General features: G+C 39.7%; 1 protein-coding gene across 1 annotated transcript in view; it reads left to right on the top strand.

Moving 5' to 3' along the window:
• CDC27 (cell division cycle 27) overlaps positions 1-13,560 on the top strand; it is a 50,052-nt gene extending 36,492 nt beyond the window's left edge. Inside the window, exons 15-19 of the mRNA XM_075059698.1 lie at positions 2,307-2,424; positions 3,658-3,786; positions 5,439-5,513; positions 7,259-7,439; positions 10,141-13,560. Coding sequence (XP_074915799.1) covers positions 2,307-2,424; positions 3,658-3,786; positions 5,439-5,513; positions 7,259-7,439; positions 10,141-10,223 — 586 coding nt within the window. The 3' untranslated portion in view covers positions 10,224-13,560. The remainder of the gene's footprint in view (positions 1-2,306; positions 2,425-3,657; positions 3,787-5,438; positions 5,514-7,258; positions 7,440-10,140) is intronic.
• Positions 13,561-16,682: the final 3,122 nt, after the last annotated feature.

Here is a 16,682-nt window from a genome sequence, read left to right as displayed (position 1 = left end):
TCTTACATTGGTATTGAGCTCTACTAAACTCTCAGCACTGTGCGTATGTGTGGCCCTGGCAAGAGATGTCCCTAAAGAAATTACAAGGACTCCTGCTTGGTCTACTCCACCTCTAGAGAACAAGTATTTCTTCTCCCCATCAGCCTCAGCAGAATAGGGAGGATTCTCTTAATTACTCTCCAGTCTACCATACCGCTGACAAGGCATCTAGGGCACATGGACGTTAATGTAGGCACAGGGATAATAGGGAGGGACGTTCTTCTTGGACTCCCTAGGCTACTTACACAGTTCTGCCCAGAGTCCTCACTCCTAGCCTTACTGGGCTCTTGGAAGTTCTCAACACATTAGAAAGCCCATCTCCTCTACCGGCTCCAGGGTCAGATCACGTTTCCCTGTAGGATCTACAAGAGTTCAACCCTGTCAGCATCCTCTAGTCCCTCCTGCTCCAGCACTGCAACTGCAGGCCTTTGAGGAGCAATGTCGCTCTGCCAACCTAACTCCAGCTGCCATTTCTTCACTCTCACCTGATACAGCTATAGTTCTAGCTGTGCCAACACAGCAATATGATAAGACCTTTCAGGATCTCCTTAGAAGAAAAGCTAGCTGAAACATTAGAGATTATGATAGAGATCATACACAAAAAATCTAACAAATTATTAGACTTCTTATGTACTTCGTTAGAGGAGACATTAACATAACCAGTTAATGAAGATCTGTTTGTCACCTTAGCTGTGCGAGTTCTGACAGCATATCTCCAACACCATAGAAAGTAGATAGGAGGTACCCAGTTCTCTTGTCAGGGTTCAAATATTTTTATAGTTGGCCTACTCCTGAGTCACTTGTCACCCCCACCCAGGAACATATAATACAACAATCAGATGTGTTCCTTATTCCATGGTCTGTTGGACTGATGTATGCTTGCTCACCAATCCCTCTGACTTTGAGGGTGTTGAGAGAGTTCAGACAAAAAGCTGCATCTGTGATACTAATGGCATCCGCTTGGCCCAGACAGTTACAGTACCAAGATATGATGAAGCTCTCTCTTGTATAGCCTCCATTAACATCGCCTCCAAGACCAGCTTCACAGTATCTCACATCCTGGAGGATGGCTAGCTAACCAACATGGAGTAATCTTGTTCTAAAGATGTCCAGAGCATTTTGATTCACAGTAGAAGGGACTCCATAGGACTCACAAGGCCAAGTGGAAAAGATTCATTATTTGAGTGGAGCATCATTTCCCTTTAGAGTCTGATGTTACCAGGATTTTTGAATGATCTCCTCTCCTTAAAGAGATCAGGATTCTCTTAGCTTTAAGAGTACACCTAGCGGCCATATCTGCTCGCTCACTCACTGTATTCTCACACGCTGTGGAAAAGAGCCTCCTTAATGGCAGTTGCTTCACCTTGCCAGGTAAGTGAATTACAGGCTCTCATGGCAGACCCACCAGGGTCCCACTTAGGCCTCCTAGCATCAGTTTCCTCCTTGAGTCACCAAGAGTGGAATTCATGTAGGCAGGCACTCAAAGGGAGTGGGTGGGAGGCTATTTATCTTAAAGTAACTGTGGTTCTTTGAAATGTGTGGTCTACAGGACCTGCCTTCCTTGGCTTCTGCTACAAAGTCTTATTGCCTGAATTCTGTATTGGTGAAGAAACAGAGAGCTGATTGGCCTAGTCCCACCCTCTGATGCCCTTGGGTGTAAGGGCGTGAGGGCACTTCATGTGCAGGCCAGTGGATACTGCTGGCCAAAAGATTCCACTTTCCAGTACATAGTTATTGCTTCTCTCTTTGCAGCTCTGTACACACTTTAACTTCAGATCAGTGGGCAGGGTGAACTGGTGCCAAAACTCAATTGTGAATTAGTAGATACTATAGCAAGTTTGTGAATGGAGGGGTTATTCTCTGAGCTAACATAGTCACTAATGCCTGGGACATTAAAGGTATGGTTGGCATAAACTGTCTATTGACGTCCATGGAGTTGCTCCCACTTACACAAACAGTGAATTGGCCTATTCTCTTTAGGAGAAGATAGTCTTAATTCTACAGTAGAATTACATGACTCAAATGCCAAAATTTGAAACAATATGTTGGGTGCTGCTATGGTTACAATGTAAGTTTACCCAATCTCCTTTAGCGGAAAGGCTTATATGGCTATATCTGAATCACAAGAACTTCATTGTTTTCCATTGATCTAATCTGTCAAATTAATGTGCCAAAGATCATTTTCTTCTGCCAGCACATACTTAATAATAAAAGTTGGTTTGTGATAAATCAAATTTTTATCTGACAATCTTGTTTTGTCCTTGCAGGTATGGGTTGGGAATGATTTATTACAAACAGGAGAAATTCAGCCTAGCAGAAATGCATTTCCAGAAAGCACTCGATATCAATCCTCAGAGCTCAGTCTTACTCTGTCACATCGGAGTAGTAAGTAGATTGCATTTACGGTAGTTCTATCCTTGTTCTGTTTTAATCTGCTTTTCATTGTGAGTGCTCACAATAGAAAAAGCATATTATGGACCAAACTTGAAGCAAAGGCCCTGCTCTTCTTCCACTTGTGTGCAAAATTGCATTCGCACACACATTTCTGGTTTTTGCAGCTACATACACCTGTATTTGTCCTGGAACAGTGCTATCATCTCTGCCTCCATAAATGTTTTAAAATTTACACCCTCAAAACTGGACAGTTGTGCTCATGTGGGTGATAGCATTTGTGTTCACACTTGAGCAGTTTTTGCTCTTTCACAGTGTGGGCACATGCACAAGTAGCGTAGGGATCTGAAAATCAGTCCTCACATGAGAAAGTTTTAAGGAATTGAGTATTCACAGAGAAAAAACTGGTAACTAGCTCATTGGTCCTCAACTGCTAGTACAAACCCTGGAACTGGCACTTGGGGCTCCCCCACTCTACCTTTTAATGAAGTTCTGTTTGGGGCCTCGGGGCTTCCTTGCTCCTCCTCATCTCCTGAACATCTATATATGTGATGACCCTTAATTCTAAGAGTAGGGATTTCTAAGCAACTTGTGTCAATTACTAGCACAGTTAAATAGGAAGCAATCGGCACAGTTGATATGGCCAAGATCTTACTGTGATTTAAACTGGTATAAGAGGCCTGAAAAGACTGAGCCATTGTTTTAGGTCTGTCCGTTTGCCTGTGCAGGATTTATACAACTAGAGCAAATGCTCTGTTCTAATATAGAAAGCTGTTTTTAATACGTTAATGATTGTTTGAGTGATGTGGGGCAGACCAGTATCATGGCGGTTGGTTATGTGGTCATCTGCTGACACTTTTCTCACTTGCAGTATGGTAACAAAGTACATAAAAGCCCTTGGTTAAGCTTTTCCTGCCCCTGATTTTGCTATGTTGATGGGTTTTCATTGCCTTTATGTTCTAGGGCTGGGGTATTGAACTAGTTTGGTAGTAATGGCTAAACTACCATTCTGCTAGAGTCTGTGGGCTCGGAGTAAGAAACTTACTAGAGAGAGGTAAATTGTGCAGTCTTATCTGACTCCAGAATGAGCCTCTCTGTTTGACTATTGCATTTTAAAGGCACTGCACTTTGTCAAATGTATTTTTTTAGTAGTCTGCTCGGATCCTGCCTTCCCCTCATTTCTTTGAAAAAGAAAGTCTTATTAACATCATCTCTGTTCTGTTGTAGGTCCAGCATGCACTGAAAAAATCTGAAAAGGCTTTGGATACTCTAAACAAAGCCATTAACATTGATCCGAAGAACCCACTATGCAAATTCCATAGAGCTTCTGTATTATTTGCAAATGAAAAATATAAGGTAAGACATGGATGCTAGAAACTGAAGTCCTCTAAATTCCTTAGGGTCTGCAGCTGTCTGAATGATGAATTAAAAGTTAATCAAATCTTGATTCTTATTACTTCATAATGGAAACTATGCTTGGCTCCAAGAATATATCTCTGTCTGATCACACTGGCTATGACTGTTTGAAAGACCTGCCTCTTTTGCCAGTGTAATACTGCAGCAGTTGTTGTCATCCTGGCATTAATGTGAATAGCTCTTTTTATTTGAAAGGAAGCCTTCTGGTATCATGAGAGCTACTTAACTCCAGTTAACCAAGTCCATATTTGGTAACCACTTCAGCACTGTATTAGGAGGTCTGTCCTTTATAACAGGTGTTTCTTGAGGGATAATCTTTGTCGGGTGTGTTAAAATCCTTCTGCTTTCAATTTAGGGGTAGAGGTTGGTTTTTTGAAGGTGATCTCTGACTAATTTAAAAAAACAGGAGTATTCGAGTCGTGGCACTTTAGAGACTAACAAATTTATCTGAGCATAAGCTTTCTTGCGCTATAGCCCACTTCATCGGATGCATAGAATGGAACATATAGTAAGGAGATAGATAGATAGATATACATACAGAGAACATGAAAAAGTGGGAGTTGCCCTACCCCACTCTAAGAGGCTAATTAAGATGAGCTATTATCATCCCACCTTTTCATGTTCTCTGTATGTGTATATATCTAAAATAGCAAATGTATCTTTTCTGCATCCAACTACAGAAATGTTCCAAAAACACTTCTTTCCTAAGGAAGTACATATACAATTACTGACAGTGCCCAGCCTTCTTTAGCCTTAGATTTTACAAGATGGAAATTTAGCTCTGGATTTAAACAGATCAGACCCTTAACTTTTTTTTAATGTAACCAAAATGCCAGGAAATGTAGTCTGAGCTCACCAACTGCACTCTCGTGTGGTAGCAGTCTGACAGTAGCATCTGTTAGCCCATATTCTTCAACAGAACATAGACGCTCCGCACTCATTCCAGCAGAGACCATATCAGTGATCTGCTGTTCAGGTGTCAGTGATTTTGCACTTCTTTGAATTGCCTGATTTTTATTTATGTACTATCTTTTATCCTTGCTGTCACTTTATCGTTACAAGTTATCATTTGCCCGTTGTACAACGGTTTTTAAAAGATTATGATATAAATGACTTGATTGCCTATTAATTTGCTGTTTGCATTTGTGTTCTCATGGTAAGGATGTCAGTGAAGCCCTGGAATTATCTTTTTCAGCACAGATGAACATTTTAAGTGTGAAACTTAGTTTAAAAATGGAAAATCTGAAATTCTTCTATCAAGTAGGAAACTAACTAAAGATACCCAAAACAATCACTCCAGTGATTTTAAAACCATATCAGATTGGAAGAAAAAATCATTTACATTTTAAAACGTTACTCTTATTCAGCCTGCATTTGCTAGAATATTACATTTGATTGTGCAATGGTTGCTCACAGAGGAAAGTAGCAATCTGAGGTTTCTATATGGTTAACAAGATGGATTCCAGAAAAACTCATGAACTGTTTGTTTTTTAATTAACCAGTTTATTATGATGTAATAAAAGTGGAGTGATGCAGATACTGGCTCACACTTACTGGGAAAACCATTTAACCTTTTTTCCCCCCTCTTTTAGTCTGCTTTACAAGAACTTGAAGAACTGAAACAGATTGTTCCCAAAGAGTCTCTTGTTTACTTCTTAATAGGAAAGGTAAAAACTGAATATAGTTCTATGAAATATAGCTGTGATCATAAGTACCTGTGATTTCCTTTGTTGCAGAGAAACGAGCCTAGGTGCTAGTTTTCTCACTATCATGAAGCTAGTTCCATTTCTGAAAATTCCCGCAGTGACATGTATGCCTCACCACATATAAACTGGCAACTGCATTTGAGATTAGTTCTTGATCAAAATGGATTGTTTGAGCTTGTCCTAGTAGAGCTCTATTTCTGAAAAAATTACTTCTGTTGTTGGAGCCTGAAGCCCAATTTCACCATGCCACCGTCCTTTGTCCCCACCATAACTGCACCACTGTCATTTAACCTTGAAGGACAGTGTATTCTAAGGACTATGGAACTGATTCATATAAAAATGCCTGTATGAAAACAGGTGCATGATTTTCTGTGCATACCTGCTGCACCTCTAAAAGTACAGAAACTTTGGTCAATACAATTGCAGAAATAGTGTGCTGGATAGAATCCTACCTCATCTGGGGATAGAGCCCTATCTCAACTCATGTCGTCATCTTAGACATGCATTTATAGAAACCTGTTGTAATCACATTCTAGTCTGTTATCAGAAATGCTGAACAAGGAACGCCTGCAAAATAGTATAGTGTGTAAAAACACTTACACGGGGCAGGCAGGACTTCTGTTTCATCTAAAGATCCCTATACAACAACTACATGGAACCAGGTTATTCTGAAAGAATGAAGAGTTGAATTCACCTTATTGAGATTTGAACCTCTGGATATTGGGAGTCTAGGGGTTTTCAAATCTAATGCTTAACCCACTGAGCTGCACAGTAACACCGCTAACAAAATTTACCTCATGCAACTTCCCACCCTATTCGTTTATGTTGCTCATTTTGGATCTGCTGTAGTGTTCCTTAATTGGGCCTTAGATGTTTGAGAGAAGTCAATTTCCATCTCCTTTTTAGTACATTTATTTCTAATTAAATGAAAACTCATGTCTTCACGTTTCACAGTGTATTAATATTCAGAATGTTGAACTGAGCTAAATGGATGCAGCTTTCTTTTACACTTGCTGTTAGTTTTGTCTTGCAGAGATTTCCATTTCCTGTGGTTCAGAGCTATATCGTGCACTCCATGCCTTATGTTCTAACTGCAGATAGACTAAAGCATAAAACCTTCCTTCTGAAAGGTGTAATGATGGCAATATAGCATAAAGGGTTGCTGCTTTTGTGTTCCTAGGACAAACCTATTTTAAATTAAAAGAAAGTGGTGCTTGTGAAAGATGACTGGCTAATAGCTCTGGTAATAGAAGTCCTCTCTTGATAAAGAATATACAGCATGGGCAGTAGCAGTGCCACCCCCACAATGTGCCTCAGCCCTGTTCTGCAGAGCCTTAAGAGGATCACCTGAGACTATATCTGGCATGAAAACTAGGAAGTGGACTGAGACACATTCATTTCATGTAGAGCACCAAATAGCCGTTAAATGATGGTGTCTTTTGGTCATTGCCAATCTGGAATGGATTCTATCCAGTCACCAAGAGATGTGACAGGCTCTGTATCAGAGTTCTTTGAGACATTTGGTTCCTTCCTGGACGACAGCTTACAATGCATGCTAATGTCCCATTCATCCAGCAGTCTTTCACATAACAGTAGGAATTACGAATACCACTTAAAAATAACTATTAGCTACAAGCCAGTGTTGGATAAAATGATATCAAGTAGCAGCTTAATGGAAAATGTAGTGTTAATGTTTTTATTTTTAGGTTTATAAAAAATTGGGTCAGACTCACCTGGCCCTTATGAATTTCTCGTGGGCAATGGATTTAGATCCTAAAGGAGCCAACAACCAGATCAAAGAGGCCATTGATAAACGTTACCTTCCAGATGATGAGGAACCGATAACTCAAGAAGAGCAGATCAGCGAATGTTATCCATATGAGTCAGGTTTGTATTTCCAGCTCAAAATCCAAATTAACTGTTTTCTAGTAGAAAGATTTTATATTCCTCAGTAAAGCAGAAGCCCAGACTATAACTGCTTACCTATTTGCACAGCAAGTGGCGACTCCAACAATTCTCTTACTGCTGCTCTAGCTGGGTCTACTTGTAATAAGTACTTCGTGAAAGATTGTTAGATTTCTTAAGAGATTAGATATTAAATATTAGTTTAAGGACTAATCTTTGCAAGACCAGGACCTAATAAACTGTTATAAGATATGACTTATATAAATACTGTTAATACTTTTTACAAGATAATTATACACCCTGCAACCTGAACCTTCTAGTAAAGGGGGATCTAATCCTTCAGGTATCTGAAGGGTGTAACAAGCAAGGAAATAATGGAATTCTTTGTTCAAGAGCTCAGAGCAGCATAAGTGTAATGAGATAACTTAAGCAAAGGAAAACTTGGGTTTGATGTCAAGGGAAAATACACCTAATAGTGAAATGTGTTAGATCTTGGAATTCTCTCTCAAGGAAAGTTGTAGAAGCCCTGTTGTTTGAAACTGTGCAAAATTAAAGCACTAAAAAAATACACCAGAGGGAATGGCCTAAATCTTCCTCATCTAATTTTTTATCCAGAAGTATGGATGGTCATAAATATTGATGAGCTTGACATGAACTAGAAAATGGATGGATAGACTGTTGCAAAAGAACCATTTTGTTTTCTTCATTAGGCAAACATGTTACTATAAACTTAAAATTCTTATAGTCCATTGTAAAATTGTATTGAAAACTTCTTATCAGATGTATTGCTGGTGTGTATCCCATTGATTTCAGTGACCCCTTCCAGTAAAACAATAGCATCTTGCTTTTTAAGATGCTTTTTATTTTCTGAAATGGTAAATGTTTTTTCTCTCTGAACTAATCTAAATGTTCTTATATATAGTTCATCTACACCCAGCAGATGGAGACAGAGCACTTAAACTTTTGAGAGGTGACTGCAGCTTCTGGAAATAAGCACCACAGAAATTTTGTACTAGGATCCTTTTTAAATTTTTTTTTTTTTAAATAGAAGCTTGAATTCACCAGACATTACTTAAAGCCTTCCAAATGTAAACCAGTGCAATCCTCCTGACTCTGCAGACAGACTGAAAAGATACCTCAAAGGTCTAAACTGCCAAGTGACCATTTTAGCATGTGGTGAGCCTATTGTAGAGGCTTTTTAAAACATGTTGGCTAACATATTCTAACACACCTTTAAGTCCCGATCTAGGCAAAGTTTTTAAAGTAAGGTTTAAGAAAGGGACCGTGTCTTACTTCTGGGAAGTGCCCAGCATACTTCTGGGTATTATGCAGGACTGCTATTTCCCTTGGCATCAAAACATTTAGAAATTCCGATAAAAGTGAAGGTACTTTCATAGTCTAAACTGTGCTACCTAAAATTTACCTTTAAGCAATACAGGTAGGCACAATCAAGCTGCTTAGAAAGTGATCATCTTCTCGAGCTATTTATCTTGCTTTACTGCAAATTTTAACAAAGACAGAACTTGTTGAGAACTGCTTCTTACCAGATGAACATTCATTTTGCTTTGCTGATTGCCATGAATATTGGGGGAGGGGGAGCCTAGGAGGGGTTAGATGCATTTCCTTACCATGCTCTGGACTGTGCCTGTGTACAGACTGAATGAGGGCAGAGTAGGTACAGTATTTGCAAATAAACTGATTTTACATTTTTTTTTTAAGTCTCTATAAGCTGGCATTTCTAAATCAGTTCTTGTGCTGTAAACTTCACTCTGTCACTTGCAGCATGGGGGCTCAGAGTATGGCAGTAAAACCTGTTTCCATCCTGTTTTAATTTCACTATCTCTGAACACTTTACCATTGTAAATACTAAGTAGTGCTTAAACATTACAGTTTTGAGATGAGAAGATTGATCCAAGCTATCAGTCTCTGTGGGGCAGGGCAGGTAGGTATATCAATCTGGCCTTCCCCGTTCACTTTGTAATGGGATCAGATCTTATCAGTCTCTCTCCTAGCTCATTGATGGGAGGTGGTTAAGGAGGCTTTAAAATAATGAGGGTGCTTGTTTTTGCAAGATGCACATCATGTTGATTCCCTTATCAGCTCTTTTAGGCCATGGCTACACTGGTGCTTTACAGCGCTGCAACTTTCTCGCTCAGGGGTGTGGAAAAAAACACCCCCCTGAGCACTGCAAGATACAGCACTGTAAAGCATCAGTGTAAACAGTGCCCCAGCATGGCTCCCAGCGCTGCAAGCTAAACCCCATGAGGATGTGGAGTACGTGCAGCGCTGGGAGAGTTCTCTCCCAGTGCTGGCGCTGCGACTACAATCACACTTCAAAGCATTGCTGTGGCAGCGCTCCCGTGGCAGCGCTTTGAAATTTTGAGTGTAGCCATACCCTTATTTAGATCTTGTTAGGCTGGCTTGGGTCACTGGAGGGGAGAGTGGAAAAGAACTGGGTTTTAAAGAGGAGAGAGGTTACGTGGCATATGGGATTAGAAGAGACAATCCAAGGATGGGGGCAGTGTGGGGAAAAGGTTACCTGGGATGGGGGAGTGCAGAACCCTCTATATTTATAAGCTATGATAGAGCCTTGTTGCCACTGTTTTCTAATATGGTGGACTTGCTTATGTAAAATGTGCATGCCTTCTACCAAAAAGCCTAATCCCTTGTTTGTGTTTTAAAGTTGGCACAGATGAATCCCAAGAGAGCAGCATGACGGATGCAGATGACACGCAACTCCATGCAGTTGAAAGTGATGAATTTTAACCTCCAAAAGCCAGTATCTGAGCTTGGGTGTGTGATTGGTACTGTTGTGTTCTCTCCTTCCTTCACGTACTGGGTCTTCACATCACTGAGCCAGCATTGTCATTATTCTCCACTGATACCCTGAGTGCACCACCCATCAGATTTTCAACATACACCGAATTAATGGCAGTGCAATGTTTAGCTGCTACTGAGACTGACTAGTTGGCTCTTATACCTTTATGAAATGACTCTTTGAGGAGGAAAGACATATTTTTTCCAACTCCTCCTTTGTTGGAGAGCTATCATGGAAGAAGGACTTGTGGTTTGCTCTAAGTGAGCCAATAGATGTGGGAATAGAACAAGAAACTGCTTCCTTAGTACTTTCTCCAGAAATGTGTCTCAGTTTGATTCTCTCTTGGTAAGCAGAGTGCTGAACTTCCATTTCCAAGTTCTTCAAAGACAGCGTTAAGTTTAGGATGGGACAGGTTAAAAACTTCTGCATATTATAGTGTAACTTAAATGCCAGGGAATGTAAATGACCTTAAAGCCACAGTGTCTCCAGTGAACAAAATACAGTGCACATGCTCGGGATTCAGAGTGTGTCCAAATATTATAACATATCCGGTGTCCCTACTTAGTGTAAACTTGTTCTTAACCAGAGGAGCACATTGCACCATAGCAGTTATTACAGAACGCTTTAATATTCTAGCCAAGAGTTAATTTGTTCATCTAACTTCCAAAATGTCAATTGTTGTCTACTTAGTACTTCAGCGAAACAAGTCATTAATGTGTTGCCTCTTCTTCAGGTGCCCCTTGGATTCGCTTCTGATGTTCAGAGAATAAAAAGTTTATTGTAAGAGCAAAATAAAGAGAGACGTGTAGATAAAATAGTAATGTTGAAAGGATAAAAGTAATATAAGCCACAGTGACAACTTGTTTCTAAGTAGATAAAGAAGCCAGGAAGACAGTGTAAGCCTTAACACAATCAAAACCTTACAGTAAGATGCATCAAATATTTGTCTAAGACAGTATCCTTTTAAAACTATTTTGTAAAGTATTGTCTGAGCAGGATGCAAAAATGTGCAATTATCTTATTTTTTTTAATCCATTCTTTAAGATTCTTGGAGAAAATTCGCACTCTATCTGTAGGAATTGAGTGCCCTGGAGGCTGTTTCTGTGAGAAGAAAGCGAGGCTATATTAAAGAATCCAAAATTATCTTTCTCTGTAGCACTCTGCAACAAAGATTGGTGCCCTTTATGCAGTGACCGTAAAGAGAGTGTATGATATGATAACAATTTTTTAAAGAGCAAATTATGCACAATAAATTGGGAATGATTCAAATTTCACAGCAACGTATTTGTTGTGATCAGTCTTAAAATTTGTTCTGTTCCTTTCCTTTTAATGTGTATTGTTTTTAGAAGACCTTTAGTTACCATTAGTAGAACTTTAATTTTTTTTTAAATATATTTTTTTTTTTTTAGTTTCCTTGTCCTAGATTAGGTACAAACATCCTATCACGCCTACTGTTTGGTTGTGAGAAGCATTTTTTACCATAAGGAGAAAAAAATTCACAACACCTGCACAAAAAATATTCTCCATTATTCTGAAGTGGGTAGACAAGCAGTGAAAATAGGCTGAACTCCAGTCATAGTGAAAATCTCTAAAACATGGGAGGTGATATTGGATGAAGCTTTGTGCTTTTGTCAATACTGTAAATCTGTTTATTTCTGAAAATGAACTAAATCTCATTATAAATCATGCAAGTGTTTCAGCAGAGTAAAGAGTGCACTAGATGCAAGATTTCTTTGGTGCTAGAAAAGTATTGCAGTTAGGCTCTTGCATGATAAACCTTAAAAGGAAAACACCAGGGTTGAAATTCCCCAATGGAATTGTACTATAATAAAGTATCCTCACCTGCTGTTCACATGTAGTGTTCATGAGGTTACCTATATCTGCATGGTTTTCTTTCGTTTCCCTCCCAGTCTTAAAGCAGCTGTAGCACTCCAAGATTTGCACCTCCATAATAGGTTTTCCACAAGAGTGAGTTACAAAGAAATAACACATCGTACAGTCTGCAGCTACAGTCTGTGTGAATATTAGCTGTACAGTATAATTGGCTACCTTTTGGTAGTTGAAGTTTACATTCTCTAAACAAAAAGCAGGAGTCTCTCTCTCTCTCTCTCTCTCTCTCCCTCCCTCCCCATACCCCATCTACTTGAGAGCTGGAAAATTCTGGTTTTAAGCCCTTAGGCCAGGGGTCTCTGGCATGCCATTCGCCAGGGTGAGCACCCTGATGGGCTGGCCAGTTTATCTGCTGTGTCGGCAGGTTTGGCAGACCACGGCTCCCACTGGCCGCGGTTCGCTGTCCCAGGCCAATCGGGGTGGTGGGAAGCTGCAGCCAGCACATCCCTCGCCCGCACTGCTTGCTGCTGCCCCCATTGGCCTGGGACAGCGAACCACAGCCAATGGGAGCCGCAGTTGGCTGAACCTGTCCATGCGACAGGTAAACAAACTGGCCCGGCCCACCAGGGTACTTACCCTGGCAAGCGGTGTGCCAAAGGTTGCTGACCTCTGACTTAGGCCTTGCTGACCAGGTCTTAGGCCCCAAATTTGACTTAGTTTTATTCCTTGTCTGTTTTCAAAGCGTATATGCTAATTTGGGGATTTTCCTGAAACAAATGCTCCTTTATTTGGAGGCCAGAGATGGAAACTAGCAAATCCCCCATATGAGAAAAAAATATCTTGAATTTCCTTTATAGCTGTTTAATTTTTTAAACAGTTTTGTTCTTTAAATGTTGTAAACTGTTATATTGGAATTCATTTTTAAATACCCAGCAAAGGGCTCTTATCTCAGATAAGATTTTTAAAAGGATGCAAAATCTAAACTGAACATTAGTGCTCAAAATATTAAATTGTTCCCTGCGTTAGATGTACGTCATCACCTACATTTTATTTTTCTCTAGAATTGCAAGTTACGTTTAAACCATGCTGCTATTTTACCTTCTTAAAAACCAACTGCACGAAAACCATTATTTTAATCAATCTACTTATCTGCTCTTTGAGGGGCGAGGGAGGCAAAATGTGAAAGCGCTCTGACACCCAAGCTAGAGCAAATGTGTTCTCTGAAGAATTAGGGGACTGTCATTTATTAATACAAAAACATGCAAAAATGCAAAGTGTGGGTGTGGTGTGTACTATTTGCATTGAAACAATGTAATTTTTGTCTTTTTTCCTTTTTTTTGCTTTTCCTGACTTTTATTTCATATATTGTACAGTCTTAGAAAAAAGTCTTTTCTGTTAATATATTTGCAATTCATTAAAGGATGTGGAAATCCAAATAAACTACTTTTAAAAGCAGTTTTATAATCAGGTGCTTGATGTATGGATCCCTCCCTACACCTACCCTCCCAGAGAAGCGGATGAGTTGCTCACTGAGGGCCCAGTCCTACAAGCACACTCTCCTTATTGAGTTCAGTGGGATTTCTCACGTGGGAAGTGTTTTCAGGGTTGAGGCCTAACTGTGGCTGCTTTTGTCTGCTGCTGGTTGACCAACTAGGCTGAAATAAAGGAAACTGAGTTTTTCTTCTTGACGGATTTGGCACTCTGTGACAGCCTCTTTAAGCACAAAACCCATACAAGCGGCATTGTGAGTTCTGCACAAATGCAGGCACACTCCTCAGCTCTGACCCAGAAGGATCAACTGCGGGATGTTGATCATCTTGTCCATTCAGTCCTTGACCTGTCTGAAGAGTTACGTGGCATTTGTGTGCATGTGTTTGTTGGGGGGGTTGGTTTGTTTTAATGGAAACTATCTGCAAGTACTTGGCAGTGGAACTTTCAGAACAGTGAATGTACTTGTTTACTGAGATTTAAACAATCTATACTAATCAGATCTATTGGGTAATGGACACTACTAGGTGCCTTCATGACAGGAGACAAGATCAAGAGAAACCTTTGGCTCTTGACACACCACCGTGTGCTGCTTACAGTGCTGGTATATTCTCTGGTAACTAGTTAAAGGGTCACAACAGTGGGGTGAAACTTTGACAATGGCTTCTTCTCCAGCCACAATGTTAACATAGCAATCATCTGGTGTGAGGAAAGAAGAGAAATAATGTATCTATATAGGAGAAAAGGTAGCCCAGACCAAAATAGCAAATAGTCCCCTGATGCCAGGCTTTGAAAGCATGTGAAACCCACATGGAGAAGGGGGAAGTGACTACCCTAAGAGCTGTCAAATGTACAAAGAAAATCCTGAAATATTTCTCATCTTTCCATTTTGGTAACCTGAGGTTTGTTACAACTTGTGACATCTTCAGACAAGTCCTCTTTTTTTTTTAAAATTGGCTGTGTTCCTTTAATTTGTGGCAACTTTACATTGTATAGGAGGTTTTCTTTTACCTCTGCTCTGATGCAAAATACAAATGAAAATGTAAAGGCTCCAAGCCTCCCTCTCCTTTGTTTTCCCACCTGATACGCTAGACCAGTCTGTGGTTGATAGGGAACAAATTCTGTACTCTGCTCCCATGGACACTATTACATACTGACTTTGGCACAAGACTATTCAAACCTGCAAAAGTATTGTTTAGTGTTTGCAGACAAAATATGTTTAAATACTGCATTGTAGTTACCAGCCTTATAATACAAGCAAGGATTTTGTTGCCAGAGGAGTATTTGGATCTGAAGCAGACTACATATTGAGCAGCACTGGGAAAAGTCCTCGCTGAAATTAAATGAACACCAGTATTGAACTTTTGTAGCAAAAAAAGCAAGATTTTTGCATTCCATATTCACTTGTAATAACTTAAGAATTGCATACTGGATCTAACAACGATCCATACATCAAAAGTGGCCAGTAACAAATGCTTCAAAGGAAGGTGCAAATATATACTATGATGAACACTTATGTTCCTATCTGAGAAGTTTTGTTTTTAACCCCAGGTGGATAATGGCTGAGATATTTGCTATCCATGTCAACGTCCAATCCTATTTTAAATCCCACTGAGCTCTTAGACTCTCTCCTGTGACAGAGAGTTCCACAGGTGCACCAACTTTTTATTAATATTTTTGAATTTTAGTGTGATATATTTTTTCCCTTCTAATTCCCTTTAGTTTGTTTAATTTGCAAGTTTGTCAAATTTCAGAACTTAAAGGAAAACTGAAAACACGTAATTGTTCCTTGCTTCTGTTGCTTATGACTGTCTAGTAAAAATTAATTTGAATGGGGTTTTTAACCATTTGTGTAAGCTATCTTACTTGTATCTCATCCTGAACAATAAAACTAGAGTGGTTAACTTCACTTCCTTTTTCTCAAATATTTTGGTGTTTGCTGCCTGGAATAACCTTTCAGTAATTTTCACTGATACCCACAAAACTTTAAAAATATTATTTGTATTAAAATACCCTTTTCAACAAAAACCATAACAAACGTGGGAACCTAACATGTGTTGCCAATGACCTTCTAGTTTAAAACACAAAAATCCTTTATGAAACACACCATATCAACCTTGTCTGCTACTCTGGATTTTCTCTTCACATCAGCCACCACTCAAATGTGCCTGAGGACTGTCGCACCCTTTGTGTGCATCAAACACATTCAGTAGAAAAGAATCAAGCGACTTATTTTAACATAGCTTTACTGGAAAGGCAGTTGAGACAGCTTCACTGGAGGATTTTATATTGAAACAAAGGAGCTTTATCTATCACTACTGATACCTTTGACTGTTGGCTCCATTTCCTGCTCTGTTAATGTCTGAACTAAGATGGAGCTTAAAATTAGATACAATTGTATAAGAAAAGTCAGCTGTAAAACAAAGCTAACACTTCCCTTGTGACAAGGTGGGTAAAGTAATATCTCTTATTGGATCAACTTCTGTTGGTATGAGAAGCTTTTGAGTGGCACAGAGCTCTTGACTATCCTGGGACCAACATGGCTGCAACTATACTGCATAAAACTTTTCCTTGTATACATCTGACCCAAGCAAAGTTTCCAGCCCATACTATTGAGCACAGCCAGGCTATCTTCACTATTCCGCTTACGAGGGTCTTGCCACAAAGTCACTTCTGACTTGCAGTAGCTGCATCCAACTATTTCACAGAGACCTTGCATTTCGCTGCCTGCTCTGCCAAACCATGCCTACTGAGACTTTAAAAGAAAGAGCCAATAAGCATTTTGGGACAGGGACTAGCTCTTTGTTCTGTGTATGTACAGCACAATAGGGTCCTGCTCCACGAGTGGGGCTCTTAAGTACTACCCTACACCAATAACAACAGTTGCTATAGTTTACAGTCAGAAGTAGATCCCCACTACAGGTAAGTATTGTAAATCATGGGATTTGCTTCAAGACACAGCCATGAAATGAAAAGGATTAGAAAATAAAAACAGAAGGGGCCTTTTTTTTTTTTTTAGTGTTGGTCTAAATTTCAAAGCCATGATCCTGCACCCTTCTCTACAATGAAAGTAGGATTGGACCTTAAGA

The sequence above is a fragment of the Chelonoidis abingdonii genome, chromosome 21 (assembly GCF_003597395.2).
Source record: "Chelonoidis abingdonii isolate Lonesome George chromosome 21, CheloAbing_2.0, whole genome shotgun sequence".
NCBI classification, from domain to species: domain Eukaryota; kingdom Metazoa; phylum Chordata; order Testudines; family Testudinidae; genus Chelonoidis; species Chelonoidis abingdonii.
This window is presented reverse-complemented; position numbering and strand designations above follow the sequence as displayed.